This window comes from Raphanus sativus, chromosome 5 (assembly GCF_000801105.2).
Source record: "Raphanus sativus cultivar WK10039 chromosome 5, ASM80110v3, whole genome shotgun sequence".
In the NCBI taxonomy this organism is placed as follows: Eukaryota; Viridiplantae; Streptophyta; class Magnoliopsida; order Brassicales; family Brassicaceae; genus Raphanus; species Raphanus sativus.
In genome coordinates this window covers 38,640,222-38,666,256 of record NC_079515.1, presented here as the reverse complement: position 1 = coordinate 38,666,256, position 26,035 = coordinate 38,640,222, and the positions used below count along the sequence as shown (strand labels likewise).

Genomic DNA, 26,035 nt, shown 5'->3' with positions numbered 1-26,035 from the left:
ATGTCAGTGTTTTTTTTTTAAACATTTGCAGGGCATTTCAAATTTGATTAAAAAAATATACGACATTATAGAAAGATATAGACAAACACAATAAGAAACGGAAGCCGTAGTTAATTACAAGAAACAAAAACAGGGAACACAGTAGCTGATTTTAAACTTGGCTAATAATGGCTACAGTAGTGCAGAAGAAGGTAAAAGAAAGAAGAAAATAATAAGGAACCTCTTACTTAAGACTCCTAATGGAGATTTACAGAACTGTCTTCCTAAAAAGCCAACATGATTGTGATAAGAGTTTTAGGGGGAAAAAAGCAGAGAAGCAACTTAGAACTTAGGCATGGTTTTGGTTATTAGCACCACCCCTTGAACGACCACCATAACCCATTCTTCCACGTCCACGGCCATAGCCTCTCCCTCCATCATATCCGCCTCCACCTCCCTCATACCTGTTTCCTAGTCCTGCTCCATGTCCATCTCCTCGGCCTCTGTCTCTACCATATCCACCTTTGCTTACACCATATCCATCATACCTGTCACCTCTACCACCTCGAAACCCGCCTCTTCTTCCTCCAAATCCGTCTTCTCTGCCTCCACCGTATCCCTGGTCTCTGCCACTACCGTAATCCTGGTTTCTGCCTCCACCGTATCCCTGGTCTTTGACTACTCCTCCATACCCGCCACCTCTTCCACCACCATAACCACCATCCCTACCACCACCGTAACTGTCTCTGTTACTACCATATCCACCATCTCCGCCACCACCATAACTGCCTCTACCACCCTGATATCCAGCACCTAACATAAAATGCAACAATTGTGTTTCAAACAAAACGTACCAAAAGAGGATATCACTTGATGCAGAAGGGTTTAAAGCTGTGTGACAAGCATATGAACTAAATCAATGTTGATCAAGAGTAACTTATATATCTTCCACACACCCTGCCATTTTGCTTGTTCTTTTTTCTAGTTGACAATGTTCTGACTTACCATGATAGCCATAGCTCCGGCCACGACCACGGCCTCTGCCATAGTTTGAATACCCGCCATCATTTTCTAATCATATCACACAATAAATATCAAGTCAGTTACATACTAGACAAATATGAACCCATCAGTATCTTTCTTCTATGGCATATCAATACCTTGATAATCTTCTTGATAGTTCCCTTGGTACTTTCCTTGATAACTCCCATTGTAGTTTCCATACCCACCTCTTCCTCTGCCACGTCCCCTCCCTCTGCCATACGAATCTACAACCAACCAAAATTTTGAAAGATGTTACACTCTTACATAACATTAACAGGTGTGGTTCACAACAAAAAGTCAAAAGACATTACCTAATTTACCTTCACGGTAAGCATTGTAAGGAAGACGGGCTTGAGTTGCTAGATTTGGCTGATACTGAGGCTTAGACTGATCTATCTTTGCTGGAGCTTGATACCTGAACACACTCATAAGCATTTCTTTTAGCTTAATAAAACGCCATAATAATGCGAATTCACCAAATATAGCAACTGAGATCTCTCTTTTATCTTCGCACTTTGTTTCGATAGCTTTCAGATTTGTTAAACGCTCCTCTCTCTGTTTTGAGGATAATCTGGCAAAACAGGCCCTAAGAAGCCTTGTAAGAACCCAAACCCAAGTTTAATTAATCAAGTATGGTCGTGAACAAAAAAAAAAAAAAAAAAAAAAATGCCTCTCTAAAGAAAAAATATATATATGTAAAACTCAAAACCTATTGGGGAGATGAAAAAAAAAAAAGAGAAACTTAACTCACCCAGGAGAATCAAGATTAAGCTCACTCAAAGACAATGTGATTGAAATCATGGAAACATGTCGTATCACCTCCACCCTACATCATAGTCATACGGTTAATTAACTTCAATCCACCCAAAAAAAAAGAAGGAAAACAAAGTATCAGAGCATAATGCAATGGATGCTCACGGTACAAGACCCTCCTCCATAGGCTCAAACACATCAGTAATGCTCATAGAACTGATATTAACATCTTGATGCAAGCCTGGAACTTTACTCTGCAATATATAAATGACAAAGATCAGATGATATTCATACAAGTTTTTTTTATCGAGTGAGAGAGCACTGACTTTGAGTATCTCAGAGATTGTGACGGTCTTGCTGATTGCTTGTCCCATTGCCTTCAACACAATCTCCTTCGCACCTTTCTCCTAAAAAGAAAAAAAAAACAGAATATTTAGTGAAAATCAATCGAATTAGAACACAGAGAGAATGCGAGAAAGAGAGGAGTGTACCTGAAGAAGAGTGATGGCATAGGTGATGTAGTTTCGGATAAGGCCAACGCTGGTGACACGGATCTCATTCTCGTTGATCGGAGAAACTTGTTTTGGTTTCTCGACTCTACTGTATCTCTCCATTACACTACTCAGTGAACAGTCTTTAGAGGATGAGTTTGTTTATAGAGAGACTGAGAAACCCTTAGTAAACCCTAGGAAGATGAATCGCGAGTTTCCAAGTGAACCGCATTGGGAAAGGAAAGGTCGATGATGAGACGATAATACGAAGCGACGACACCAAAGAGCCAGCCTTGCGCTGTTGACTGGTCCAAAACGGTATTAATAACTCGCGGCAAAAGAAAGAAAAAAAGAGACAACCGCTTCAAAACGGGTCAGCTTTTTTCGGATCCGGATCCGATTTTCATGGGATCTTTTATTAATCGCGCGTGATTAGCACGAACGGCCAGATTATTTAATAGTATATCCATCTTAACCGCCGCCACGGTCGTTGATAACAAGATTTTTCTATTAACCAAACCAAACAAAACCGAGTATGCACTGTACCGTTCCGGTTCGGTTTACTTAATAGTTTTTTCGGTGATCGATTCAATTGACTCGACTCCTCGGATTCAATCCACAATCCGGCGACCAAGGAGAATCTTTGCGCGTGCGGGAGAAGAAGAACGCCGAGAAATCGAATCTCGCGACTTTTCGAAGCTTATCCCTCATTAAGCACTTGACTTTACTAGTAAGTTACTACTAGTCTCCTCTTCTGAGTCAGTAACTGAGAAACCTCTGTTTTGAGAAACCTCTGTTTTTCAATTGTTGATTTTGTTTCTCTCGCATCCAAAGATCATAGCTTTTGCACAAATTTCGTGGCTGACAAGTTTAGGCTTCTATATCAGATTCTGAAGTGTTTGGTTACTTTGACAGCTGCTTGTGTGTGGTGTGGGGCTTAGGATGGATCTGGAAACTGAAAACCGAATAGCTTCGGTTCTGTTAAGAGAAGCAGCAGAGTTGAGGAGACAAGCTGAAAAAGATGGTGTCCGAGCTTATCTTGAGAAGCCTAACGTAAGGCATCGACCTAACTCAAGGTTTCTAACCGCAACTGTCCTCGGTGTTCAGCAATGTAATGCTTTCACTTTTGTTTCTATTACATATGTTCCTTCAGCCAAGCTAGTTTCAAGTTAATACTGAAAAGGAAAAGCCTTCGCATCGCTACATAGCTTAACATGTTAATTTTTTACTCTAATCTCTTTACATGTTCTGTTTATTGACCGTACAGCAAACAGAGCGGTAGAGACCAATGAGATGTGGAAGGCTCGGGAGAAAGAGATTGAGCTAGAAAACGAGAGACTCGGAAGAAAATCAAGAGAGGAAAGCAGCAGCAGTAGCCGAATGAAGAAGGGGAGTGGTAGTTTCTCGAGAAGGAGTTTGGATAAGAGATGTAGTAGTTCAGGTGATGAGAAAAAGGTCACTCATCATCCATCATCGTCAGACAAGAAGAGATTGTACTTGGATGATGATGATGACGAAGGTTTAGGAGATGATGAGATTGAGTCTTTTCTCCAATCACGGTATATGTCTATTTTCTATAAGCTTTTCTGATTACCTTTGAGTTTGCTATATAGCTTTCCTTCATCTTCTGAGTCTCTTTTGTAAATGACAGGAACAAACGTGGCAGAGGCTCTATCGGTCCTAGGATGGATGAAACTGGACCTTATCTTCCCGCCGAGAAGGTTGATAAGTTGCAAAGTTGTGATACAGGGGAAAGGAAGGTAGTCTTGGGTCCAGAGAGACCACCTTCACTGAGACAACATTCAGATGACAAGGCGTGTGGTCGGAGAAAGAGTAAGAAGCTTAGTAAGAAAGACAAGAAAACAGAGAAGAAGAGAACACGTGACAAACACTAGACGTTTCACTGAGACAACAACATTCAGATGACAAGGCGTGTGGTCGGAGACGATTCTGTTGACACTTCTTTCTCCAGCTTTACTTCCGAACATGTTGTGGATTATATACGATTTGCAACTCCTTAATCTCGCTGTGAACTACTGACAGTAACAATAGTCCAATCTGTAGCTTGACTCAAACTCTCTGCCAAGATAAAGTATTGATTAATGATCCTTCAATGCCATTAACAAAGTCAACGTCTTTGCTGCTCATACTCTGTAGATGTTCTTAAGAAAGTGTAACGGTAGAAATCAAAATCAAAATCGCTTCATGAAGCAAAACACATGTGTATATCAAAAGTTTACTACACCAAACAAGAAAGAACAACAAGATTGTTTGTTTGTTTAAATCGACTCATTCTTCAGGCAAATCAACTAGTTCAGCCATTGGTACTTCAGCCTCGATTTGGAACCCGTCTCCTTCATCCATGTCTGTAGCTTTGTTCTTGGCATAATCTACTTTGAAATCATAATCACCGTCCATGGAATCCTCACCACCTGCTGCTTTCTTCGCCATCTTCCTCATATTCTTCTCTGCTTTCTGCTTCTTTGTACTCAGCATGCTTTCAGCTGCGTACAGCTTCTTGTTCTGTTTGCTCGTCTCTGATTTGGACTTTCCTGTTTCTTCCTCCTCTTCAGCTTCCATAGACTCATCATCACCACTCTCAGGACCAGCCTCTTCTTCTTCCGTCTTAGACTCATCCTATGATAAATAACCAAGGTTAAAGTAAACCATACCAAGCAGGTTACAAAGTAAATGGAATCACGAGAGAATTTACAAACCAACCTCAATCATAGTTTCATCGAAATTTAGAGGACCATTGGAAGGAATCTCGACAGGGTTGAAGTCGTTAACAGTCTTCAAACTCCCGATGAAAGAGGACTCACCGCTGTAAACCTCATCGATGTTGAACTCCTTAGCCAGCTCAGTCACAATCTTTGACTCTGCGTGTTCACCTTGGTCCCTCTTTGGCGGCATTGTATAGAATGGAATCTTACCTGCAAAACAACATTGAGAGTTAGTTAAAAAAAAACTGGTTTTCAAGATTCCAATTCTATGACTGAACTTAAACAGTGATAACTCGCACCTTCATTCCAGTCATGCAAAACGATTCTCGCAGCAGCTTCAGTATCCACAAGACCGCCCTTCTTAAGCTTGCCCCTAACAGTGGCAACCTTATAAAGAAAATCATCAACTGCCTCGAAGCTAGGGATTTTGTACAGAGTCACCAGCATTTGTGGCGTACAAAGCTTGAGAATCTCCTTCACTAAATTCCCCCACAAAGCAGAAGATTCCACAGTTAGGTCACTGAGGTTTATAAACAAAAGCACAAAACGATACTAGGTTCTATTTACCTGGACTAACTGGATCTTCCAACTTCTCGATTCTTTTACAGTTCCTGAGAGCTATAGAAGCATCATTAGCCGAAGATTTGAGCATCACAACTCCAGGACAATCCAACAGCTTCACGTTCTTGTCCAAGTGAACCTCTTGGAGAGACCTAGTCAGTCCAGGAGTGGCGCCGACATTGACAACATGAGCTCTCTTCAAACTGTTTATAAGACTACTCTTCCCTACATTAGGCAGTCCTATAATACCAACTGTAATAGATTTTTTCAACTGCCAAAAACAAAACAACAGAAGAAGATTAATTCCAAAACTGAATGATTCATAATGTACATTATTTTTGAAAATAAAAACCAACCTCATGACTTCTAGAGTAGTTTTTCAGTAACTTGATAAGTGTGTCTGCTCCAAGACAATCACTCGTCTGCAAAATATTGCTTGGTTTTGATGCCTTTGACGATTTCCAACCCAAGTTTGATCTCTGTTCCTGGGTGCTACATTTGAAGGCAACAGCTGGAAACTCCTCCCTAAGGTACTTAAGCCATTTCTCAGCAGCCTCTCTTGGAACAAGATCTGGACAAAGAGATTTGTGTTACAAAATGTAATGACTATGTCTACAGCACGAGCAGAGACTTGTATGGAAAGCTTACCAATCTTGTTCAGAAGCAACACGAGGTGCTTATTGGGACCAGCTTGCATCACCATCCTCTCCATGTCGGTACAACGAGTACCAAGAGGATCACGAGCATCAAGAACCTCGAGAATGACATCAGACAGTTCAATGACTTTAACAAGCTCCTTGTAGAAAGCCCTCTCCGAGTTATCTGCGAAACAATAGACATCAGTGAATGTATAGGCAAATAAGAAATCAAATGCACAATAACACTCACCTCGAACATTAACAACTCTAGCAGAGTCATCTCCCTTCTTTCCCTCACCATATCCTTCTTCTGTCTTGGTATCCTCATCCTCAACCAAACCAAGTTTCCTCTTTTTCGCCTGAAAATGCACTTAGAAAGTGAGACTACAACACAAACAGCAAACCTAGAACACAAAGGACATGTCTTTAACAATAGTAACCTACAAAGGCTCAAACTTTTGCAAATATACCAAATGAAACCACAGATATGAGCACAAAGGACATGTCTTTAACAACTGTGACCTAAAAAGACAGAAGCTTTGACTACAGAGATCGAAGATAGATGGATTACTCTTTCTTTGCGGGCGGCTTTCTTCTGCTCAATCTCCTCTAGAGCACGGGCACGTCGAGCTTCCAAGGCCTTGAGCTCCTGTTCCTTGAAAGGCCAGTCATTGGGGATACCTGGGTCTTTCTCTACTCTGGGCTTGCGGTTATGGTTGAGCTTCTTGGCATCCTTTGCCTTCTTCTTGTGGTGCTCCTTCACCTTTCTGATGACCTTGTGCTTCTGCTTCAAGGTCACCCTCTTACTCTTACTCTCTGCAAAATTCAAAACAAATCAATAAAAAGGACCTTTTTAACGCCATGAAAACTGAGATTGGACTGAGGGGTTAGCTTACTTTTACTCCGTTTCGGCATTTTTTTTTTTTGTCCGCCGCTGAGAGCAAAGCAAAGAGAAGAAGAAACTGAGTAGGTTTGGGTTTATGGAGAAGGGAATCTGAGGTGAAGATAACGGCGGGAGTTAGGGTTTTGCTTAGGGCTCGGCATTGTGTTTATACGTTTTTTTGGGGGTTTGGTTTATTCAGTTATCGGTTATTTTGGTTTTAAAATTTGTCGAATTGAACCGAACCATATTCTGGTTTGGTTCGATCAGGTTCCCTTGGATTTAAAATGTGGTTTCTTCAGTTTGATTTTGATTGATTATTTATTCTTTATTAACAATATATTATGTCAAATTTGATACAAAACGGTTTATTTCAATTTTTTTGGTACAAAACGGTTTATTTCAATTTATTTGGTACAAACGGTTTGTTTCAGTTTATTAGATTGCTAACCAATTGGTCCATACTTGAGCCAAAAACGATTAAATTTTAAATTGGCCGATTTATTTATAGGTTAAACCGTATATGTTAAACCAAAAACAATTATGTGTGGTTTTGCTGGATTTGGATCACGACCTGGCCAGTCATCATAAAAAAAAAGAGAAAAAAAAAGAGAAAAAAAAAAAGATTGGTGTGAGAGAGGCTCGAACTCTCGACCTCAGGATTACTCAGATAGCTATGAGACCTACGCGCTAGCCAACTGCGCCACCACCCCAATGTGCTAACTTTCTGCATCAAACGAAATAACGTTGAAACTGTGCACACAAGTGGGGGTTATTAAGAAGAGTGGTGGCTTATGGTCTTGGATGATGGAGAAATTAGGTCTTGAAAAAGATGATGATACAACAGTTGATTGATGATGCTAAATCAGAACTATCTGATGATGTTTCCATGGCATATACTGAAACATGAAGATGATAGTCTTGTAGTCATTAACAAAAGGTAAATACAGTTAATGTGGTTGCTTGATCACATCAGAGAACGTAATAGGTTTTTATCATTTTTCAGCTTTTCAAAGTTGTGGATAGTTAATTTAGCTTCAGGAGAGATTGAAGAAGTTGTTTTCGGTTTACATGTAAGTATCATCATCTTCTTTCTCCGTGTTATGGTGTTTTGCTTTGTTCACCTATTGTATCTAATCTGAAGGGTTCGGATTATGGAGATCTGTGGAGGGGAACTGATCACGGAGAAGCTATCAGACTTGGAATATTTGCCTTCTACTTGGTTGCAACAGCAAACTAAGGCTAATACCTCATGCAAGGGGCAGCCAAGTGCTGCTCTTTTGTCGTCTTTCTCTAAGTCTGGAGACGACATTATCATGACAGATGTAGGTATGGAGCATGCTCTAGCATACAGCTATCAAACATTGGGGTTTTCTTATTGGTTATCGATTCCATTGGAGAGAGTTTTCAATCTGTTAGTGATAGTTTTCTTCATTTATTAAGAACACTATTTTTGTTATGAAACTTACTAACTGGTGTTGTGCTCATTTGAGTTAAAACAAAACAGAGCTAATTAATGGTGTACAGGAAGCACACCTCAGCCATACTCATCAACTCCGGTTATAACTTTTGGGCTTTGTGCAGCTTATTGTTTATGAAGCTTTATATTTAAGACTGGCCAAGAACGAAGAGACACAAGGTGCGAGCCAGGAAGAGCCGGCGAGAAAATAGCATATGTATTGAAGCCAGCAAGGAACATGACGACGATGAATGAAGATATGTTTGTGAAACTGTTGTTGAGATCAAAGAGAAAAAAGTGAGAGACAGTGTCTTCTTGAAGCCGATGCATGTGCGTGTAAGGTTTGACACGATGGATCACCCAAAAGGTGATAACTCAAGAGACGTTATCTTGACCGATTCTTCTGCTCAGGTCAATGTGTCTCTTTGAGGAACGATAGAGCCACACGTGCAAACAATGCTGATGCATTGCTTCATTATCTCACAACTACTCTTATTAGGTGACATTACTAGATACATCACTACACATAATAATTTATGTACAATAATTCACATTTTTACTTTGTAAATATGTACTTCGCGCACCATCAACGTTACATCCAACCTTTTTCTTGCATCTATCTTATTAAAACAGAAACATTACAACTTCTTCTAGGTGGATTTTAAAGTTGGACCTTATGTAATTAATGTTATATCAACTATTACCATAGTTTTTCACTTCTTACCTTATTATTATATCCACTACACATGTTTCCTTATATTGCGTATATTTTACTATAAGCTAGATACATCCGCTAGCATATTATAATATAAGATAGATTATTAATAATACATCTACTAACATATAATACTATACGACAGATTACTAATAATACAATATATTATATGTATTCGTTAACTTGCATCTATCAATATTAGCAATACTATGAAGACGACTAACTCTATACTTTGAACCTATAAACCATGATATACTAATTTATAACAAAAATGATATTACTGTTACAAATTAGTTTTTATAAAAAAATATTTATAGCAGCAATTTGTTATATAAGATAAATTTAATCAAAACCCAAATCTTTTTTTTTCTGTTCATAAAAAAAGAAACCTACGAATATATACCATTAAGTTAGCCAAAAATTTTCCGAATAAATAGTAAATCTCACCAACCCAAAAAAAAGAATTAAAAATATAACAAAAGATATTATGTTTGAAAGTTAGCTCACTGAGTCGGGTATAAATCTGTTCATTTCAGGTATGAGTTCTTCGAGTTCTCAACATTTGAATCTAAGTAGGTATTTGATTTTTTTTTATCCGGGTCGATTTTTTTTGGTTCCGGATCATTCTAACTTTTTTTATATTATAAATCTTAAATAATATACAACATGTATATAAAGTATGTAAATCAAAAGATAAATCCGCGCAGGTGCGCGGGTCATGATCTAGTTTTTCTTTTATTTTAGAAAATCTCTCCTTTTTTATGTCTTTTGCATTTATATGATTTACCTCATCGTCTCCATGTCATTCTTCCTTTTTCAAACCATATGATGCTAATAACTTCTTTATCCGTTTATAATCTCCAAAAGATTTTTGTGTATTTTTAAATACAAATTGCACATGAAATGTGAGGCACACAAACATGAGAGTAGCTAGATATGGAAACCATTTTCATATCGATTACATAAATTAAAAAATAGTTTAATTGTCTATATTTAGAGAAATCTAGAAACCAACACCTGAAAAATCTAGTTTTCTCCTTCCAATTTTCTCGACGGTTTTGGTGTTGATTTGTTTTTCTTGATCTGGGGTTTGTTAGATCTTGAGGTTGAAAACATATTAAGGTGAAGATAAAGAGAAAACCCTAAGGGTTTCTTGGGAAAGAAACAACCATTGTTTAGGAAGGATCGTAAGGTCTGCTTTCCTTTCTCTCAACATATCCACCTTTATCTTCCGGGTAACTCTTTATTTATCTGAAAATGTTGTTTTTGTTTCATGTCACCGCAGACATTTATTGATCTTTGATCACAAGAGAAGAAGAACAATTAAAGAGAGATCGATGTTTTTTTGAGAAAGGGTTCTTCATAAGAGAATTAGAGAAGAAGATGAATTGCTTTTCATGTTTTTGCCATGAAAAGAAAAAAACTCCCAAAGATTCAGATAGCAGCGGCCGGAGAAATGGTGAGTTGACCGGTAGAGATATCAACAAAACACACCCTGGTAAGCTCAGAAAAATCTATATAAATATTTCGGTTATTATATGTTAGGGTTTTATAATTTTTGGTTCTTGCAGAGAATCCAAACAAGACCGAGAATGAGCAGAACAAAGACAATGATGTAGACAAAGAAGTGACCAGCAACGTTGATGCTCAAACATTCACCTTCAGGGAGCTAGCTACTGCCACCAAGAATTTCAGAAAAGAATGTCTGATCGGTGAAGGCGGCTTTGGTAGGGTTTACAAGGGAAAACTTGAAAAATGCGACAAGGTTAGTAGTAACTAGTTTCAAGATCTTTCTCTAAGATTAGTTTGACTAGTTGGTCAGATGAAAAAAAAAGATATCAGTTGTTTGATAATGGAAAAGTTTTATGATCTATGTTTCAACATTTCTATATACAACAAATCTCTCAAGATGATTATAATGGTTGTTTTGGATTCAGGTTGTGGCAGTGAAGCAACTAGATAGAAACGGGCTGCAAGGGAATAGAGAGTTCATCGTAGAAGTGATGATGTTAAGTCTCTTACATCACAAGCATCTCGTGAATCTCATTGGTTATTGTGCTGATGGAGAGCAGAGACTTCTTGTCTATGAGTACATGTCTCGTGGCTCACTCGAAGATCATCTTCTCGGTAAAAATTACAAAACTAAGGATCGGTATTTGACTTTTTTATTGGATTAGTTCCAGTATTTGATTGTTGATTGAAATGTCCACAGATCTAACACCAGACCAAATACCGTTGGATTGGGACACACGAATGAGAATTGCCCTAGGAGCCGCATTGGGTCTTGAGTACTTGCATGACAAGGCAAATCCTCCGGTGATCTACAGAGATCTCAAAGCAGCAAATATCCTTTTGGACAGTGACTTCAACGCCAAGTTATCTGATTTTGGGCTAGCAAAGGTAGGTCCTACCGGGGATAAACAACATGTGTCCTCCAGAGTTATGGGAACTTACGGGTACTGTGCTCCAGAGTATCAGAGAACCGGTCAGTTAACTATTAAATCTGATGTTTATAGCTTCGGAGTTGTGTTGTTGGAACTGATAACTGGAAGAAGAGTTATTGATACAACCAGACCCAAAGATGAACATAATCTAGTGACTTGGGTAAGTTATATATCTTCTTTCTTAACATCCTTTGGCTTCAACGGATTTAAAGACATAACTAATGCGGTCTCAAACTATTTCTAAACCCATTCAAAAAAATATTGATTGTAATATTTAAAAAAGTACTATAAAAGTTGATAATTCTGTTCATATTCAGTATTTGTTTTTGAAATTATAAGTAGAAATTTAGAAATCTAAGTAGAATTTTAAAATTTTAGATTCTAATTTATATTATTTACTAAAAAAATAAAATATTAGAATCGGAAAATATGTTTGACTGCCACAATATTTGTATTGTGTGTTTTAGGCACAACCTGTGTTCAAAGAAACGAGTAGGTTCCGGGAGTTGGCTGATCCAAGTTTGGAAGGAGAGTTCCCCGAGAAAGCACTTAACCAAGCCGTGGCAGTGGCCGCCATGTGTTTACAGGAAGAGGGAACCGTACGGCCACTCATCAGCGACGTCGTTACCGCTCTAGGTTTCTTGGGAACGGCCCCTGATGGCTCTATCTCTGTTCCACGATACGACGACATTCCTTCTCCTCCTCAGCCATCTGGCGAAACGTCCGGTGATGATTCTGCAGCGGCAGAGGAACGGGAAAGAGCCGTGGCAGAGGCAATGGAGTGGGGAGTTGCTTCGAGAGCACATTCGAGGAACCCAAGTGCAGCACCTTCCTTAAACCCAAGTGCAGCACACTCCAGGAACCCAAGTGCTTCTTGATTTTTTACATTTACATTTTTTGTCTTCTTGAATTTAATTTTTGGTTTTTTTTTGTTTGAACATGCTTCATTAAGTTTCAGAGAATAGTGATAGAAGTTGTTGTAATGTTCTCTGTGTTGTAATGTTCTGTTTTGTTTAAATGTGTATATATTCCGGCTGGGTTTTCATAGTGAGAAATGCAAATGTTCATGGATTCTAATTCTTGGTTTTAAGATTTGCACATTGATCTCTCCTTTGTTTGATAGTTAACGACTTGTCTTTTCTTGTCAAAATGATTCATAAGTTGCTTTGGTTTGGTGTTTATAGAAGTCACATATAGTATATTGGTGAATTGCCATAGTTCATAGATATAGATATTTAAAACATATTAACATAAGAAATACTATGATAGACACTCATGTCTCTATCATACTACTCTCCAACTGCTTTTGGATTTATCTCTAGTATTTGATAACTCGCTAGACTCTTGCATAACGCAATCCCTACCACATACATTTTCTATAAAACTAACATCAACCTTAACTGAAGTTGATGAAATTCATTGAATAAAAAAGGATTAGTTTCCAGTTAGATACATTTTTATTCCTTTTCCATCAAAGTAAAGCCCAAATAAGAAAATGGAAACAAAGATAATAAAAAAACAATAATATGACTTCAGTTGTTGTTGCCTTGGAGTAGGTAGCTAAAAATAAGCTGCTCTGTAAAATCAGAAAAGAAATGGTATAAGTTCTATGATGTCATTAACATTATTGGGCTAAAAGGAAAGCCATTGTTGGGCCGATAGGAAAGCCCATGTTTAAGCTCAAGACATCCTTCAAAGTGTCTCTCGTCTCTCTCTCGTTCGTGCTGGTTCTCTGATTCCGCTTTTTGAATCGCCATTGATTAAACTAACTTGAAGCCGATCTCAATACCTGTCCATAGCGAAGGTATTCATCATCTTCGCATCGTGCCCTGATATTTTTTCACCCAATTGGTTTTGGATAGATCCTTAATCGACTCGTTAAACGCTGGAAGAGATCTTCAGTTCACCGCTAATCCTGATCGTTGAGCTCAAAGTTTTGATATTTTTTTTCCCATTTATTTCCCTAACTGGGACTTCGAGGAGATAATGTCAAGTAAGGTATGGAGATGGGTGTTAGGTCTGATCTACATACTCGCTGTTGCCATGATTTGGATTGCTGCCAGCTTCGTAGTCCAGTCTGTGGTTGACGCCGGCGTTTCTCCCTTCTTGATCACTTTCATTTGCAACTCACTGTTCGTCGTTTACCTTCCCCTCTTTGAGATCGGTAGATACCTCGAAGATGCGTATGGGAGTATACTGTTCTGGAGAAGCAAAAGGTCTCACTTGCTTGAATTGGTTGAGTCGGAGAAGGATGTTTTGCTTGGAGGAGGTGGTGTGGTATTATCATCAGATGTGTCTGAAGGATCAGGGGGGGTTGTTGTTGCTGCGAGAGAAGAGGGGGATGGTAGTGGGATTGAATCTGGCATGGAAAGTGTAGAGCTTGAGGTTAATGTTAGTGGTGAAAACAAAGGGTTAGATGAGAAGGGACGTTGGACACGGATGCGTGTTGCTAAAGTAAGCCTTTTGATATGTCCGTTTTGGTTCTTGGCGCAGCTTACTTTCAATCTCTCTCTCAAGTACACAACAGTTACGGTAAGAACATTGCAAAACTCTCATTCTGAGACTTTAGTTTTATTGCTTGAACTAAGACCTTTTTCATCTTGTGAACTGCAGTCAAATACAATCTTAAGCAGCTCGTCAAGCCTGTTCACTTTTCTTGTATCACTAATATTCTTGGGAGAGAAGTTCACGTGGGTGAAACTCTTCAGCGTTCTTCTTTGCATGTCTGGGACTATAATTGTGAGTTTGGGTGACTCAGAATCCAACTCAACTGCAACAGCTAAAAACCCGCTTCTTGGAGATGTTCTTTCTCTGCTCTCAGCTGCTTTCTACGCTGTTTACATAACTCTTATACGTAAAAAGCTTCCAGATGATGATGAAAGAAACGGCCGTTTCAGTATGGCTCAGCTCCTTGGGTTTCTAGGTCTCTTCAACTTCTTTATCTTCCTACCTGTTGCTCTGATACTCAACTTTACAAAGCGAGAGCGCTTCAACTCACTAACCTTGAAACAGTTGGGTCTAGTTGTCGGCAAAGGTATGCTAACCACATGCCTCATGTTCCGCCACTTTTCTCATTTTTGGTCAGGATTGGATGTTGATGATGTGTGGTTTGCGTTTTCAGGTTTGTTAGATAATGTGCTCAGTGACTATCTATGGGCAAAAGCAGTACTTTTGACCACAACTACAGTGGCCACGGCTGGGCTAACCATCCAGGTTCCATTGGCAGCTATTGTAGACAGCTTAGCAGGGAACAAACCAAGCTTCACCGACTACATTGGTGCTGCAGCTGTAATGGTTGGCTTTGCAGGTATCAATATTCCTGCAGAAATGTTTTGCAGATCCAAAGAAACATCTATTGAGTTAGAACCTGGGACATCGTTCACAGATCCTCCTCAGGTTGTGTCGGATAGCATAGGAGTAGATTCTTCAGAGACCCTAGTGTCCTAATTGTTCGATATACAATACACATGATGCTTATATCATTTTGCTCTCTTGTTTTCTGATGATTTTTCTCTCTTTTGTTGTGATTGATATGTAAATCGTTGAACATTGATATACGAAAGTAACTGGTAAAAAAATAGTGTAATAAAATCTCTCAAGGTTGTGGACTCCGTTTCAGTACGATAGCGAAATAAAACGGTTTCATCTGAAAGTACATCTATTCTCTGTATACTTATGTTTAATATGTAGTCGCCTTTTTGATGGTATCAAGATATGATCACAGAATATACTATCAACAGAAGCCATCTTGTTAATATCCCTGAGTAAGATAGATTGTTAACAGACCACAAGAAAAAAAAATAGAAAGAAAAACAAAACATCTAATCTTTAGGACAAAACACATTCTGGTTAAGCCAAATAAAAGCCTGCACTTGAGAGAAGTTGTACATGAAACAAATGAAGAAAAATCAAGGGTATGTATTGATATGACATGGAACTGAAGGTTTCTTACCATTGTGAGCTATCACGCATTTTGTTGGACGTGGCGGTGAATTTGCAGAATCCAATCAACGTAACTAGTGGAACCACCCATCTGGTCCTCAATGAGATATCGGAGGAAAAGGAAGCCTTCTCGGGGTTGTTCTCCTTGCCTCACTAGGAAACACATGGGATGATATGACTGATCATTCTCCCTCACTTTCTTTATCAGCCTCATCAGCTTCTTCGACATCCCATTCTCTTGCTCTTGCAGTGTTACCTACGTTCCACCAAGAAGAAAGACACATATTGTGATTTTACAGAAACTTTAAATACAAGAAACCAGTATATGCCCGTTCATAAATTCACATGTAAGGATGCATGTAGATAAAAAGAGAATACCCTCGAGAGCTCTGCTGCAAAGTCAGCCCCAAGAAGATTTTTAGCAATATCAGGTGAAAGCATTCGGCCAAACCACAAAACCAATCGAAAACCATCATCATAAATGTAAAGGCCTCTAGAATCCAAATTTTCTGCAGCCAGAGGCAATCTCTTTAGTACGTCCTTAAGGTCATCAAGATCTGCTGATGGCTGCAAACATGTGAATTCATAATAGATTTTAAAAAATTTCTTGAGAAAAAATGTTTGATAATGTACATTGAGAATAGAGATGCACAAACCTTTAAGAGCCACTCGTCAACACGGAATACATTGGGATATAACAGTTTCAATAGCTTTTTGACAGGCAGAGACATCATGGTGAAGCCTGCCGCACAGCGCTCGTCAAGTGAAGCATCAGCAGGTCCACCTTGAAGAGGAGTGGACTTACAAATTGCCAATCCGTACAATGGCAAGAACTTCAGAGACTCCGGGTATATTAATCTAGACCCCAACCGGTGCTGCACCGAGTGCAGATTCCGATACTCTCTGAGAGCTTTCACAATCTTTTGTTGTATAACATTTCTTGCATCATCCAATTTTCCGGACAAAGTTTTCTCAATTGCTGCAGAATTAAAACGGCTATGAAACAGTTTCCAAAGTAATATATGATGCTACTGGGAAAAAAGAATTGAATGAATCCTACCTAATCTAGTATATACAGAGACAATGGAACCGGTGTCTGCTTGTCTATACATCTCTCCGAGATCCGTAACCACTGGCGCAACTGCTGTGTGTACCCTTATACGCCTCTCTCCGCAAGAAGCAGTATATCTTAGTTCTGTTACGGATTACTAAAACCACATGATGTGTTGCACCAGATGAAAATCAAACTTAAAACTCAAGTATGTTTTAAGTATCAACTAGTCAAGGATACAGTAAGGCGACTTGGAAATACACCGTCGGGGTTGTTAGCAATGTCTCTTCCAGAGTCAGCTGCATTGCATATGCTTTGTCACAGTCAACAGCAGGAAGAGCAAGCAGGTCAGTAGACCTTAGCATGAAGTTTCCATGGTAGGAAGAGAAACGAATTCCTGTATGTAAAAATATGTAAGATCGCATGTAGCATACCAATGAATTTAGCAAATCTTGAGTGACATAACATGTAACACAAATACATATCGTATAATCCACTGTTAAACCTTTTCCACATCTTATTCTCATAACGGATTCCCAGGCAGTTTCCCTTGTAAGGTCTCTAGCTAGTTCGTGTCTCAACTTGTCTCCATGAATAGATGATTGGAAGCCTGGATAATAGTACACCTGTCCTCCAGTGTATTTTGACAGAGTCCCTACACAAAGCAATGCATTTTACTACACAAAACTAATAAAGCCTCCATATTTGTAACAGCAATATTTGAGGCAGGGGAGAAGGCACCAATAACTAGCCATTGACTCCAAACCCCTGAAAACAAACATTAGTGATAACAGTAATGTTCAACGTACCTAAGGAGGCAATATCAGTGTACTTATCACTGAATGCATACACGTTAATTCCTATCTGGAACTTGGTACAATCGGCAGCCATTTGCTTATAGAAGTTGTCTTCCGCTACCCTTAACGTATATTCTTTGTCAGTTCCATAGACACGAGGATCCTCTCCGCGCAACTTTAGCCGCCCAGCACCCAGAGAAGGTAACGAGTTCTGGAAAATTAACAACTTGCCACCAAGTTGGTTCTGAAATAGAGAGAGAAAACAGAGTCAACTACAAACTGATATTCCAGATGAGGTTCCATATTGGACACTGACATCAAATGAATTATGTGATTCTCATTTGACATGGCAGCATAATAACTAACCATAACCATGTACGCCGCTTTGAGGGCTGGACCAAAAGCCGATTCCACATTGACATTATTTTGAAACATCAGAGGCAGACTGTCTAAAAAGGCTTCCACCACATTTCTAGATTCAGATAGATTGACAAGGAGATCATCCGGCAATGGTACAAATATATCATCTAGATCTGAAACCACCATCATTTGCGGTTGGCTCAAAGACGACTGCATTTCCAATGTCCAAAATAATATATGAAAAAGGCTTATGTATCTCAGAACCAAAATTCCTGCGTATTTAGAGTTCTATTACCTTCATGTTGTAAAAATGTAACGTGCTGTCATAAGTAATAAATCCAATTTGAGTTCTGGGATAACCAGGCAGGTTATCCAAACAAGACTTAATCGTCTGAGCAGCAACCTGCCAAAGGAGAAAAACGGCCAGTTTAAGATCTAAATTTGAGGACAGCTTGCCTCTAAAAGAGTGTGTGTCTAATGTAGTCTAAATCCAATGGCACGAAGTGTATTCAGATTTCAGATAAAAGGTATAAAGCAAACATGGATTCGTTCTTACTAATTAAGGAAGAATTAGTTAATGCAGAGAAACTTTACAAGGTGGCATTCTTACCTGAAGCATCCCACTTTTAGCAGCCGAAAATGAAACATCAATGAGGAAGAAGTAGATGGGTGGCATCGGAGGCCGAACCATGTATTCTGTTGGAGCAATGATTTCAACACTGCCCTTTGTCAGCTCAGGCCGTTGATCCATGTCCATTCTTCGGCCAGTAGCATCCAAATGTGAGAAATATTCACCCGGCACTGAACAAGAAATTTGACCCATAACTATGAAAATTCATGTTATAAACGTATGCCTAAATGTACTGAATACAGAGCCATTCAACCATTAGACAAGGCATTTTCAACCAACATCGACGTTCTATAGCACTTTTGTTAACAAACAAATCCTGAATATTTGGAAAATTACCATCATTAAGCATAGAACAAATATTACACCGCCACTTTCTTCCAGAATCTGTAAACGTCACATAAGGATTCACATAGGTACGGCATCTTCTGCAGCGGATGATGCCACTTGAACCAAAATCAATAAGTGGTACTTCCTCCTGAAACAGACATATACGACAATTTTCGAAATAAGGAAAAGTTATAAGTGGCTCATTTGCAGCACGTGAAGAGTTCTAGATTATCAAAACATGAACGTAAATGACTCGACTGTAACTTGTAAGCTTGACGAATACTAACCCCTTCAGGAGCCTCAGCAAGTGGACAAACCACAGCTCCTAGAGGCAAATGCCACCTCGACGCCAGAGACTGGGAACTTGGTATAGCGCTAGTTGTCAGACGTAGGTATCTAGAATGGCAATTCATAGGGTACATTTCAGCAAACGAATTTGGCTCCACGTCACCATCCAACGGCCTTGGAAACGAGGCTCGATCAAGTCCTGGCTCAAGCGAACCCGGAATATTGGTAAGGGACAGCGAATTGAAATCTTCGGCCAAGGCTTGTACGGTGCTGGTCGGAGGTGCATAGCTCGGATGCATGTTCTGCTGTCCTGGATGCTGAGCAAAACCTCCTGTCTGAGGAGGATATGATGACGGGGGACCCTGTAAGACCTGGTTGCTGGGATAACCAGGAAAAGATGGCTGCGGCGGACCACCAACACCAGGATAAGACGGATTAACTGGAGGCATGGACTGTTGAAAACCAGGTGCAGGGGGAGGAGAAGCATATCCTCCAGGCACCCCAGAAGTCATACTTTGTGGCGGAGGCCCCATTGGTTGCTGTGGGCGAAGAGACATTGGAGGCGATAAGTGACCTGCGAGAGTTTGAGGTGGTGGTGGACCACTAGGAGGAGGAGGAGTTGGAAAACGCTGAAAAGAGCCACCACCAGGAGGACCATAAGTTGTAGATGGAAACGAATTTGAAGATGGCGGTGGAGGTGGAGGTCTAATCCCTTGACCTGGAATCTGAGAAACCAAAGGAGACTGGAAAGGCCTCATTGCACCCACTGGTGGAGCCACAGGAGGAGCAGAAGGTGTGAAAGGCCTTGTAGGTGGTCTAAAGCCAACCGTCTCTGGCCCACCGGATTGAGGTCGAACACCTGGCGGCGGAGCAGATGCAAATGGAGAGGAGGAGGACGGAGGAGGCCTAGCTTGAAAATTCGGATAACCTTGATTCTCCATATTCACTATTGCTTACAACAACTTAGCACCTGAATCTGTTATAGGCAAACTCGAAGCAATGGACCAGATCAATTACAATCCTAGATTCTACCTAATACTCATCTACTTCCCGTTCACAGTAGTACAGATCCGCCTCTGAGAATCGGTAGTTTTACTTCAAAATTCAAAAACTGGCAAACTTCTGCAATGAGCTTTCCGGCTCTTCTCAAGACGATCTTCTACTACGACTTAGATCGAGAAACGTATAACAGAAACTCCGCTAAAGCTCGGGAAGATCTGGATCAATTACCGTTGAATATGAGCTGGAGAATTCTAAACTGACATCAATTTGATTATATGGTTAGAGCGGGAACACTACCTCGAAGTGAGTGAGAGAGAGGGAAAGGTCGAGAGCTTGCGCAGCAGGAAACTGATTCTACAGCAGCGATCGGCTTCAGATCGTGACCCGAAGAAGATTTGACACGTAGTTGGAGAATCATGCGCGGTGAAGGAGACGATGTGATATATGGGCCGAGAATTGGGTCACTAGTCTCTCTGTTTGTATGGGCTCCAGAACTCACATAACTTGCATGTTGTCATCTCTTCTACTGTTCTACTTGTACACTTGCCCCTTCAATTTTAGAGTATACAAAATTTCCTGAATCTTTTCCTTTTCTATTTTTTTAAAAAATAGTTTCTATAGATATGAACTTAGTCCGAAACTAATGAGATTTTTACACAAATTTAATCAAATTTTATTCAGCAACTATTTCGAATTATGGTTTCGTGGTGACGTTTTTTATGCAGTCTTACTGGGCCGAGATAAATTGGGCTTTGGGTTCTCTAATCCAAGTACTGAGGCTTGTCTTTCTTAGTTGCAAAAAGAAAAGATCAATGGTAATGGGTAGTTTGTAATTTCTTCATTGCAAAAAAAAAGAAAAAAAAAAACTAATTTCTTCATTGCAAAATCTCGTCAACAGCAGGGTTCGAACCTGCGCGGGCGAAGCCCAACAGATTTCAAGTCTGTCTCCTTAACCACTCGGACATATTGACTCTTTTGATTCCATAATCTCTACAATTTAATGTATTGATCCTTTTTCATGGAAACAGTATGTAACTATTCATTCACCTTATACGATCCGAACTTCAAGATCTGCTTCCTACAAAGCAGCTGGTCAGGGTTGCATAATGTAATGAGACATTGGGTTAACATTTAAGTCCATAGCTAAGACATCGTCAAAATGATGGTGACATAGCGTGGATATTTTCTTGCTCACTCATAAAACTCTTTTGACATTTTTTCAATATAGCATGGCCAAGACTCCTTTACAAGAAACTATATCAGTTAAAATTTAGTGAATGTTAGAGATCTCATAATAAAAAAGTTCAAAATCCATATATGCATATTGTATTGAGTGCCGGCTCTAGGCATGTGCATAAAAATTCAGTTTAAATAAGATTACTGCACTCCATACACACAAAATCTACCTTATTTATACTTCATAGCTTATTTCCCCCCAATCTTCTTCTCCCCATCTTTATCATTTTTTTTCTATTCTACGGTATCCCACTTATTTTAGTATATTGAGCTAATTTGTTCTTTAAATAAATTGTTAGTAATACTTTTATATTTAAAATGAAAATGTACATTAAGACGATAATTTGTTAGTAGATTGACAATTCACATTTATCATCAGTAAATAACTTTCTCTTTAACAAAAGAAAAAAAAACAATAGGAACATCCTTAATTTAGATCTTTTTCTCACCAGAGGACTCGTTCCTCCTTAATCCTTGTTCTCCATTTTAAAACGCTTACACCCCACAAAAATTCGTAGACAAGAACAAAAAATTCTAAGTCTGAATGATAAAAAGTTAATAAACATTCCAAAAAAAACAATAAACAAATTACCCAAAAATTAGAATTTTCAATCTACGTAAAAGACAATGTTCAACACTCTCTAAACTCAATGAAAGAGGTAACTTTAAATTAAGACATTTTCATTATAGTCTGTTTGGAAAAAATAATTCATTTTAATTTACTTTATTAATGGCTGCTATTGATTGGCCTCCGACAATGAGAAAGGTTGTGAAGTTTAATGTCGGCGTTAAAGAGCCGTAGTAACTCGTTAGCCGGACTAACACTAGACGCTGTTCTTGGCGGTGAGATCGTTATTCAACCATCATCTCCACCATCACCACCGCAAAACGCAATCGTACCGCAACGCACAACAACAACACCAAGCCAAACGCTATTCGATATCATACGCTACGAATACGAGAAGGAAGAGCACAAAGACCGAACCACGTGGCAGATATTCCGCGAAAAACTCCGCCTCAAACGAACCGGTTCCGCTTGGACCTCGTCTTTTCACATCCCCGCCTCGGATATCCTTATCCCCAATCCCAAACACATCGCAGCAGAGTTTCGATCGCAGTCCAACGAGCTAGTCCACGCGATCCCGATGTCGGATCCACCTGGCTCATCAGGACGCGGGATGTTCACTCGCGGATCTTCAATGCGGGTCGGGTCGGGTAAAAACCCGGAGAGTAATTTCGCCGACGTGAGCATCCCGGGAGACGGACCGCCGTCGAGCAGCTTCAAACCGCAGCTATCGCGGCACGATTCCGTCAGAGATCACGGAGACGGGGACGACGATAAGATACGCCGTCATCCAGTGGTGAAGTTCGTCGACGAGAGGCAGATGTCGGCGAGGGAAGCCGTCGCGGCGCAGGAAGCGGCGGAGGCGGAGGCCGCGGCGGATGCAAGCGACGACGACGATGAGGAGGAGGATGAGGAGGGATATGGTTCAGGAGAAGCGGAGGAGGAGGAAGCTTCTGCGCCGAAGCAGACGATGTCGCTGATGGATCTTTTGGAGGAGACGGATAGGCAGATGGGGTTGACGGGAGCAAGATACGCCATGGATGATGAAGAAGATTACGAAGACGACGAAGAGGAGGAAGAAGAAGATGATGATGGAGCAGAAGGAGAGGTGAGTTGCTGTGTTTGTCAGGTGAAGATCAAAAGTGCGACCTTTACGCTGTGTGGTCATACGTTTTGTAAGCTCTGTTCTAAAGAGCTTATGGCTCAAAAAGGCCATTGTCCTGTTTGCACCACCTTCGTCCTCGAATTCCTCGAGATCTTTTAGAAAGTTTGGAACTTTTTAATTTTTTTTCTTACATCAAAAAAATCCACAACTTTTATTGGATGAGACTGACTGTTAAGTGAAAACTTTTATTTAGACAATATCTGTTTTAAACTGATATGTGATCAGGTTGTCCACGAATGTGAGATTGCCAGGTTATCTCACAAATGTAAATTTGGTCTCTGACCTTCTGCTCGAATCTTGATTCTTATACCGTATGTTAATTGCTCATGTTTCGGATTTATCTGCGCCTGTAATTAATCTTATTTTATTAGCGTCTAATCCTAACGTGATTCTTGGCACGATTAGGAGTTAGTCTAACCTTATTATTAGAGTCTAAGCCTAACGTGGCTTAAACTTCTTACTCTCAAGTCTCAAGGCACTATAATCAGGTTTCCAACAAAGCTTACCAGACGGTTAAGTTCCAAGTGCAAAAAATTCCTACACAATATATGCTAGATCCGGTCTGGACCGTCTGGTTGGCTCAGGGCATTTACCAGTTCATCGGCGTGCTCAGTCACCAGCTTTTCACGGTTATCATTACCACCAATCACTATTTAAACTGGACCACATGAGTCTGGTTCGTGAATGTTAACTTTGTTATATAAAAGCACCTTTATTGCATGGTTTTTATGGGAGGGAGAGCCCGCCAAAAAAAAAGGTTACGAACAGAAAAACTTGTTCTCTGCATTTTTTTGACTATTTCGCGGACCCCACCAAAAAGGAAGAAAACAAAACAGATTATATCCTTTTACGAAGTATCTTCATTATGAAAAGAAGATTATTAAAAGTCAACGGTTAACAAATCTACAAATAAATTAAATATTTTTTGTAAAAAAAAAGTTGACACTACGAACTTGTAATAATTTTCATATATTTTAGTCTCTGTGCAACAAAAAAAAATGAAAAGAACTTTATAATATAAATTCAAAGTGGCTCTTCTAGACTCATCATCAGGCCTATATTTGTCAAGTTACCTTGGTCATCTACAGCTCCCAGATGAAACAAATCCTCCAAGGCCCGTAAGAGCATTTTAGGGGAAGGAGGATCTATATATTCAAACGATTTCAAGTCGTTCACACCCAGCTGTTTCAAAGTCAAAACTGTGTTAACAGGGTTTGATCTAACTATCTCAGGAGTCTCCCGAACCGGGAAGTCATTGAAAGTCTGCTCAGTGTAGAGCCTGAAACATTTTCCAGGCCGTGTTCTACCGGCACGTCCTGCTCTCTGGTAAGCACTTGCTTGGGATATTGGGGACACCAACCAGAACTCGACAGCAGTGTGAAAGTCGTAGTCTTTTTGCTTGGAGAAACCAGAATCAACCACATAAACAATCCCGTCCATGGACAAAGAAGTCTCAGCAACGTTGGTGGAGACGATGATCTTTCTCAATGACTTTGGTGTAGGATCGAAGATCTTGTGTTGCACGGCTGATGGAAGAGAGGAATACAAGGGCACAACTGTGACTTGATCTCCAAGACTACGGATAATTCTACTGCAAGCTTGTTCAATCTCTTCTTCCCCGGTCAAGAAAACAAGAATGTCACCTGTTGGTTCACACATGTGAATCTGGATAACTTTGCTTATAGCAGACTCGAGATAGTCCATCACGGGTTCTCGAGTGTACCAGATCTCCACTGGATGGAGGCTAGAAGGGACTTTGATGAGAGGCGCACCACTAAAGTACTCCTTGATGAGAGGCGCACCACTAAAATACTCCTCTAGGGTTGCACTCATCACAACAAGTTTAAAATCAGGTCGGCTAGTCAAGGTGCGTTTAAGAATACCAACAAGTAAATCCGTGGCTAAACTTCTATCATGCACTTCGTCCAGGATAATCACTTTGTATCTAGCTAAGAGCGGATCCGCCCTGGCTTCCCTCAGAAGCACATCATTAGTCAGATATTTGAGCACTGTTCGGGAGCTACTGCAATCCTCAAAACGGACTGTGTAACCGACTTCTTCCCCTATCTTTACATCCATCTCTTCGGCGACACGACGTGCGGCAGATATGGCTGCAACTCGATGAGGCTGCGTGCACCCAACCAACCACTGATCATCAGAGCTAGGGTAATTTTCATCCATCACTGTTTCTAAAACAAACTGTGGGATCTGCGTTGTTTTACCACTACCGGTCTCACCGGTCACCATCACCATCTGATTCTCCATGAAAGTTCGGAGAAACTCTTCTTTTTGCACCCATACTGGTAGATTCCTCCGTTCTTCGTAATACCTAGCAGCTGACTTCTTCTTCATCATCATATCCACGACTCTCTTCAACAAACAAATTACAAATCAAACAAAAAACCCGCACCAGCTTCTCGTACTTGTATGCTTTTTTAGTTGTTTGCTTCCCTTACTTTAGATTGAATGAAGTCGTAAACACTTGCTGTATTTATAGTCACCAAACCCTATTTTCCTTTTCATTGTGTATTTTGGAAATTTTGAGAAAAATCATTTAGAAAATTTCCTTTCAACAAAACTTTAATTGATGCCAAAAAAAAAAAACTTTAATTTCCTTTTCTCTTCAGTGGACCTCAAGTTTATTTTACGCCGTGTGTTCACACATTTTGTAAGCTCAGAAAGGTCATGGTAATAAAGTTATCTCTTTTTGGTAAAATAAGAAATGTGTTAACGTCAGTAACGTGATGCAGTTATCATGGTCACTGCGAGAACTAAGAGATATATCATAAGAGATTAAGATGAATATTTTTTTTTGACTAAATTTGATGCATTAAAATAAAAGTAACCAAAGTTTACAATTGTTCGATAATAAAATCTTACAACTGAAGAAATATATGAGATTTTTAAGAGAAATATTTTAGTACAGAGAACTGTGATTTTAATATTTTAAGAATATTGTTTAGTTTAAACATAAAACTGCACTT

General features: G+C 39.7%; 8 protein-coding genes and 2 non-coding genes across 12 annotated transcripts; 4 read left to right on the top strand and 6 right to left on the bottom strand.

Moving 5' to 3' along the window:
* Window positions 1-93: 93 nt before the first annotated feature.
* Window positions 94-2,662, bottom strand: LOC108859234 (uncharacterized). 3 transcript variants are annotated; one of them, XM_018633120.2, is made up of 8 exons: window positions 2,268-2,662; window positions 2,103-2,183; window positions 1,942-2,030; window positions 1,775-1,849; window positions 1,344-1,438; window positions 1,140-1,234; window positions 985-1,050; window positions 94-778 (listed from the first exon to the last, which is right to left on the bottom strand). In XM_018633120.2, the coding sequence occupies exons 1-8, from the start codon at window positions 2,388-2,390 to the stop codon at window positions 329-331; spliced, it is 1,074 nt and encodes a 357-aa protein (XP_018488622.1). In that variant the 5' UTR covers window positions 2,391-2,662; the 3' UTR covers window positions 94-328. The 3 variants fall into 3 exon arrangements, with proteins under 3 accessions (XP_018488622.1, XP_018488620.1, XP_018488619.1); XM_018633118.2 differs by having other exon boundaries at window positions 94-792; window positions 1,140-1,247; window positions 2,268-2,653; XM_018633117.2 differs by having other exon boundaries at window positions 206-792; window positions 1,140-1,247; window positions 1,335-1,438; window positions 2,268-2,651.
* Window positions 2,663-2,837: 175 nt separating this feature from the next.
* LOC108863170 (uncharacterized) lies at window positions 2,838-4,394 on the top strand. Its single transcript, XM_018637501.2, has 4 exons — window positions 2,838-2,997; window positions 3,183-3,378; window positions 3,535-3,826; window positions 3,919-4,394. The coding sequence occupies exons 2-4, from the start codon at window positions 3,210-3,212 to the stop codon at window positions 4,160-4,162; spliced, it is 705 nt and encodes a 234-aa protein (XP_018493003.2). The 5' UTR covers window positions 2,838-2,997; window positions 3,183-3,209; the 3' UTR covers window positions 4,163-4,394.
* A 53-nt stretch (window positions 4,395-4,447) lies between these two features.
* Window positions 4,448-7,243, bottom strand: LOC108863169 (guanine nucleotide-binding protein-like NSN1). The gene is made up of 9 exons (XM_018637499.2): window positions 7,086-7,243; window positions 6,761-7,005; window positions 6,440-6,548; window positions 6,200-6,373; window positions 5,908-6,122; window positions 5,558-5,822; window positions 5,290-5,469; window positions 4,989-5,200; window positions 4,448-4,904 (listed from the first exon to the last, which is right to left on the bottom strand). Exons 1-9 carry the CDS (start codon window positions 7,102-7,104, stop codon window positions 4,557-4,559), a joined length of 1,767 nt encoding a protein of 588 aa, XP_018493001.2. The 5' UTR covers window positions 7,105-7,243; the 3' UTR covers window positions 4,448-4,556.
* Window positions 7,244-7,696: 453 nt separating this feature from the next.
* Window positions 7,697-7,782, bottom strand: TRNAM-CAU (transfer RNA methionine (anticodon CAU)). The gene is given in 2 exon segments: window positions 7,697-7,732; window positions 7,745-7,782. It is a non-coding gene; the product is annotated as a tRNA-Met (tRNA).
* A 2,367-nt stretch (window positions 7,783-10,149) lies between these two features.
* On the top strand, window positions 10,150-12,728 carry LOC108862160 (probable serine/threonine-protein kinase PBL26). The gene is made up of 6 exons (XM_018636203.2): window positions 10,150-10,435; window positions 10,529-10,741; window positions 10,815-11,008; window positions 11,181-11,370; window positions 11,456-11,847; window positions 12,155-12,728. Exons 2-6 carry the CDS (start codon window positions 10,627-10,629, stop codon window positions 12,563-12,565), a joined length of 1,302 nt encoding a protein of 433 aa, XP_018491705.1. The 5' UTR covers window positions 10,150-10,435; window positions 10,529-10,626; the 3' UTR covers window positions 12,566-12,728.
* A 595-nt stretch (window positions 12,729-13,323) lies between these two features.
* Window positions 13,324-15,298, top strand: LOC108862161 (thiamine-repressible mitochondrial transport protein THI74). The gene is made up of 3 exons (XM_018636206.2): window positions 13,324-14,219; window positions 14,301-14,721; window positions 14,809-15,298. Exons 1-3 carry the CDS (start codon window positions 13,674-13,676, stop codon window positions 15,132-15,134), a joined length of 1,293 nt encoding a protein of 430 aa, XP_018491708.1. The 5' UTR covers window positions 13,324-13,673; the 3' UTR covers window positions 15,135-15,298.
* Window positions 15,299-15,415: 117 nt separating this feature from the next.
* On the bottom strand, window positions 15,416-20,503 carry LOC108862159 (protein transport protein SEC24 A). Its single transcript, XM_056985910.1, has 13 exons — window positions 20,383-20,503; window positions 19,083-20,035; window positions 18,805-18,943; window positions 18,448-18,638; window positions 18,133-18,240; window positions 17,844-18,047; window positions 17,490-17,721; window positions 17,186-17,335; window positions 16,921-17,077; window positions 16,690-16,817; window positions 16,286-16,608; window positions 16,008-16,196; window positions 15,416-15,885 (listed from the first exon to the last, which is right to left on the bottom strand). The coding sequence occupies exons 1-13, from the start codon at window positions 20,501-20,503 to the stop codon at window positions 15,652-15,654; spliced, it is 3,129 nt and encodes a 1,042-aa protein (XP_056841890.1). The 3' UTR covers window positions 15,416-15,651.
* A 471-nt stretch (window positions 20,504-20,974) lies between these two features.
* On the bottom strand, window positions 20,975-21,056 carry TRNAS-UGA (transfer RNA serine (anticodon UGA)). The gene has a single exon. It is a non-coding gene; the product is annotated as a tRNA-Ser (tRNA).
* Window positions 21,057-22,069: 1,013 nt separating this feature from the next.
* LOC108862162 (uncharacterized) lies at window positions 22,070-23,226 on the top strand. Its single transcript, XM_018636207.2, has one exon. The coding sequence runs from the start codon at window positions 22,101-22,103 to the stop codon at window positions 23,148-23,150; it is 1,050 nt and encodes a 349-aa protein (XP_018491709.1). The 5' UTR covers window positions 22,070-22,100; the 3' UTR covers window positions 23,151-23,226.
* A 778-nt stretch (window positions 23,227-24,004) lies between these two features.
* On the bottom strand, window positions 24,005-25,498 carry LOC108860820 (probable pre-mRNA-splicing factor ATP-dependent RNA helicase DEAH2). The gene has a single exon (XM_018634668.2). It carries the CDS (start codon window positions 25,407-25,409, stop codon window positions 24,075-24,077), a length of 1,335 nt encoding a protein of 444 aa, XP_018490170.1. The 5' UTR covers window positions 25,410-25,498; the 3' UTR covers window positions 24,005-24,074.
* Between the last annotated feature and the right edge of the window lie 537 nt (window positions 25,499-26,035).

What these genes read in the sequence shown, in the direction of transcription:
- LOC108863169 (XM_018637499.2), bottom strand. An exon ending in TAGAGTTGTTAATGTTCGAG is followed by an intron (nt 6,374 to 6,439) that starts GTGAGTGTTATT and finishes ATTGTTTCGCAG; the next exon opens with ATAACTCGGAGAGGGCTTTC. An exon ending in GGAAGATCCAGTTAGTCCAG is followed by an intron (nt 5,470 to 5,557) that starts GTAAATAGAACC and finishes GGGGGAATTTAG; the next exon opens with TGAAGGAGATTCTCAAGCTT.
- LOC108863170 (XM_018637501.2), top strand. Translation starts at nt 3,210, where the DNA reads ATGGATCTGGAAACTGAAAACCGAATAGCTTCGGTTCTGTTAAGAGAA. An exon ending in TGTCCTCGGTGTTCAGCAAT is followed by an intron (nt 3,379 to 3,534) that starts GTAATGCTTTCA and finishes TTGACCGTACAG; the next exon opens with CAAACAGAGCGGTAGAGACC. An exon ending in GAGTCTTTTCTCCAATCACG is followed by an intron (nt 3,827 to 3,918) that starts GTATATGTCTAT and finishes TGTAAATGACAG; the next exon opens with GAACAAACGTGGCAGAGGCT.
- LOC108859234 (XM_018633117.2), bottom strand. Translation starts at nt 2,390, where the DNA reads ATGGAGAGATACAGTAGAGTCGAGAAACCAAAACAAGTTTCTCCGATC. An exon ending in CTTAATCTTGATTCTCCTGG is followed by an intron (nt 1,439 to 1,774) that starts GTGAGTTAAGTT and finishes GAGTGTGTTCAG; the next exon opens with GTATCAAGCTCCAGCAAAGA. An exon ending in TTACCGTGAAGGTAAATTAG is followed by an intron (nt 1,248 to 1,334) that starts GTAATGTCTTTT and finishes GGTTGGTTGTAG; the next exon opens with ATTCGTATGGCAGAGGGAGG.
- LOC108860820 (XM_018634668.2), bottom strand. Translation starts at nt 25,409, where the DNA reads ATGATGATGAAGAAGAAGTCAGCTGCTAGGTATTACGAAGAACGGAGG.
- LOC108862161 (XM_018636206.2), top strand. Translation starts at nt 13,674, where the DNA reads ATGTCAAGTAAGGTATGGAGATGGGTGTTAGGTCTGATCTACATACTC. An exon ending in TCAAGTACACAACAGTTACG is followed by an intron (nt 14,220 to 14,300) that starts GTAAGAACATTG and finishes TGTGAACTGCAG; the next exon opens with TCAAATACAATCTTAAGCAG. An exon ending in GGGTCTAGTTGTCGGCAAAG is followed by an intron (nt 14,722 to 14,808) that starts GTATGCTAACCA and finishes TTGCGTTTTCAG; the next exon opens with GTTTGTTAGATAATGTGCTC.
- LOC108862160 (XM_018636203.2), top strand. Translation starts at nt 10,627, where the DNA reads ATGAATTGCTTTTCATGTTTTTGCCATGAAAAGAAAAAAACTCCCAAA. An exon ending in TATCAACAAAACACACCCTG is followed by an intron (nt 10,742 to 10,814) that starts GTAAGCTCAGAA and finishes TGGTTCTTGCAG; the next exon opens with AGAATCCAAACAAGACCGAG. An exon ending in AACATAATCTAGTGACTTGG is followed by an intron (nt 11,848 to 12,154) that starts GTAAGTTATATA and finishes TGTGTGTTTTAG; the next exon opens with GCACAACCTGTGTTCAAAGA.
- LOC108862159 (XM_056985910.1), bottom strand. Translation starts at nt 20,503, where the DNA reads ATGATTCTCCAACTACGTGTCAAATCTTCTTCGGGTCACGATCTGAAG. An exon ending in TACATTTTTACAACATGAAG is followed by an intron (nt 18,048 to 18,132) that starts GTAATAGAACTC and finishes TTGGAAATGCAG; the next exon opens with TCGTCTTTGAGCCAACCGCA. An exon ending in CACTGATATTGCCTCCTTAG is followed by an intron (nt 17,336 to 17,489) that starts GTACGTTGAACA and finishes TGCTTTGTGTAG; the next exon opens with GGACTCTGTCAAAATACACT.
- LOC108862162 (XM_018636207.2), top strand. Translation starts at nt 22,101, where the DNA reads ATGTCGGCGTTAAAGAGCCGTAGTAACTCGTTAGCCGGACTAACACTA.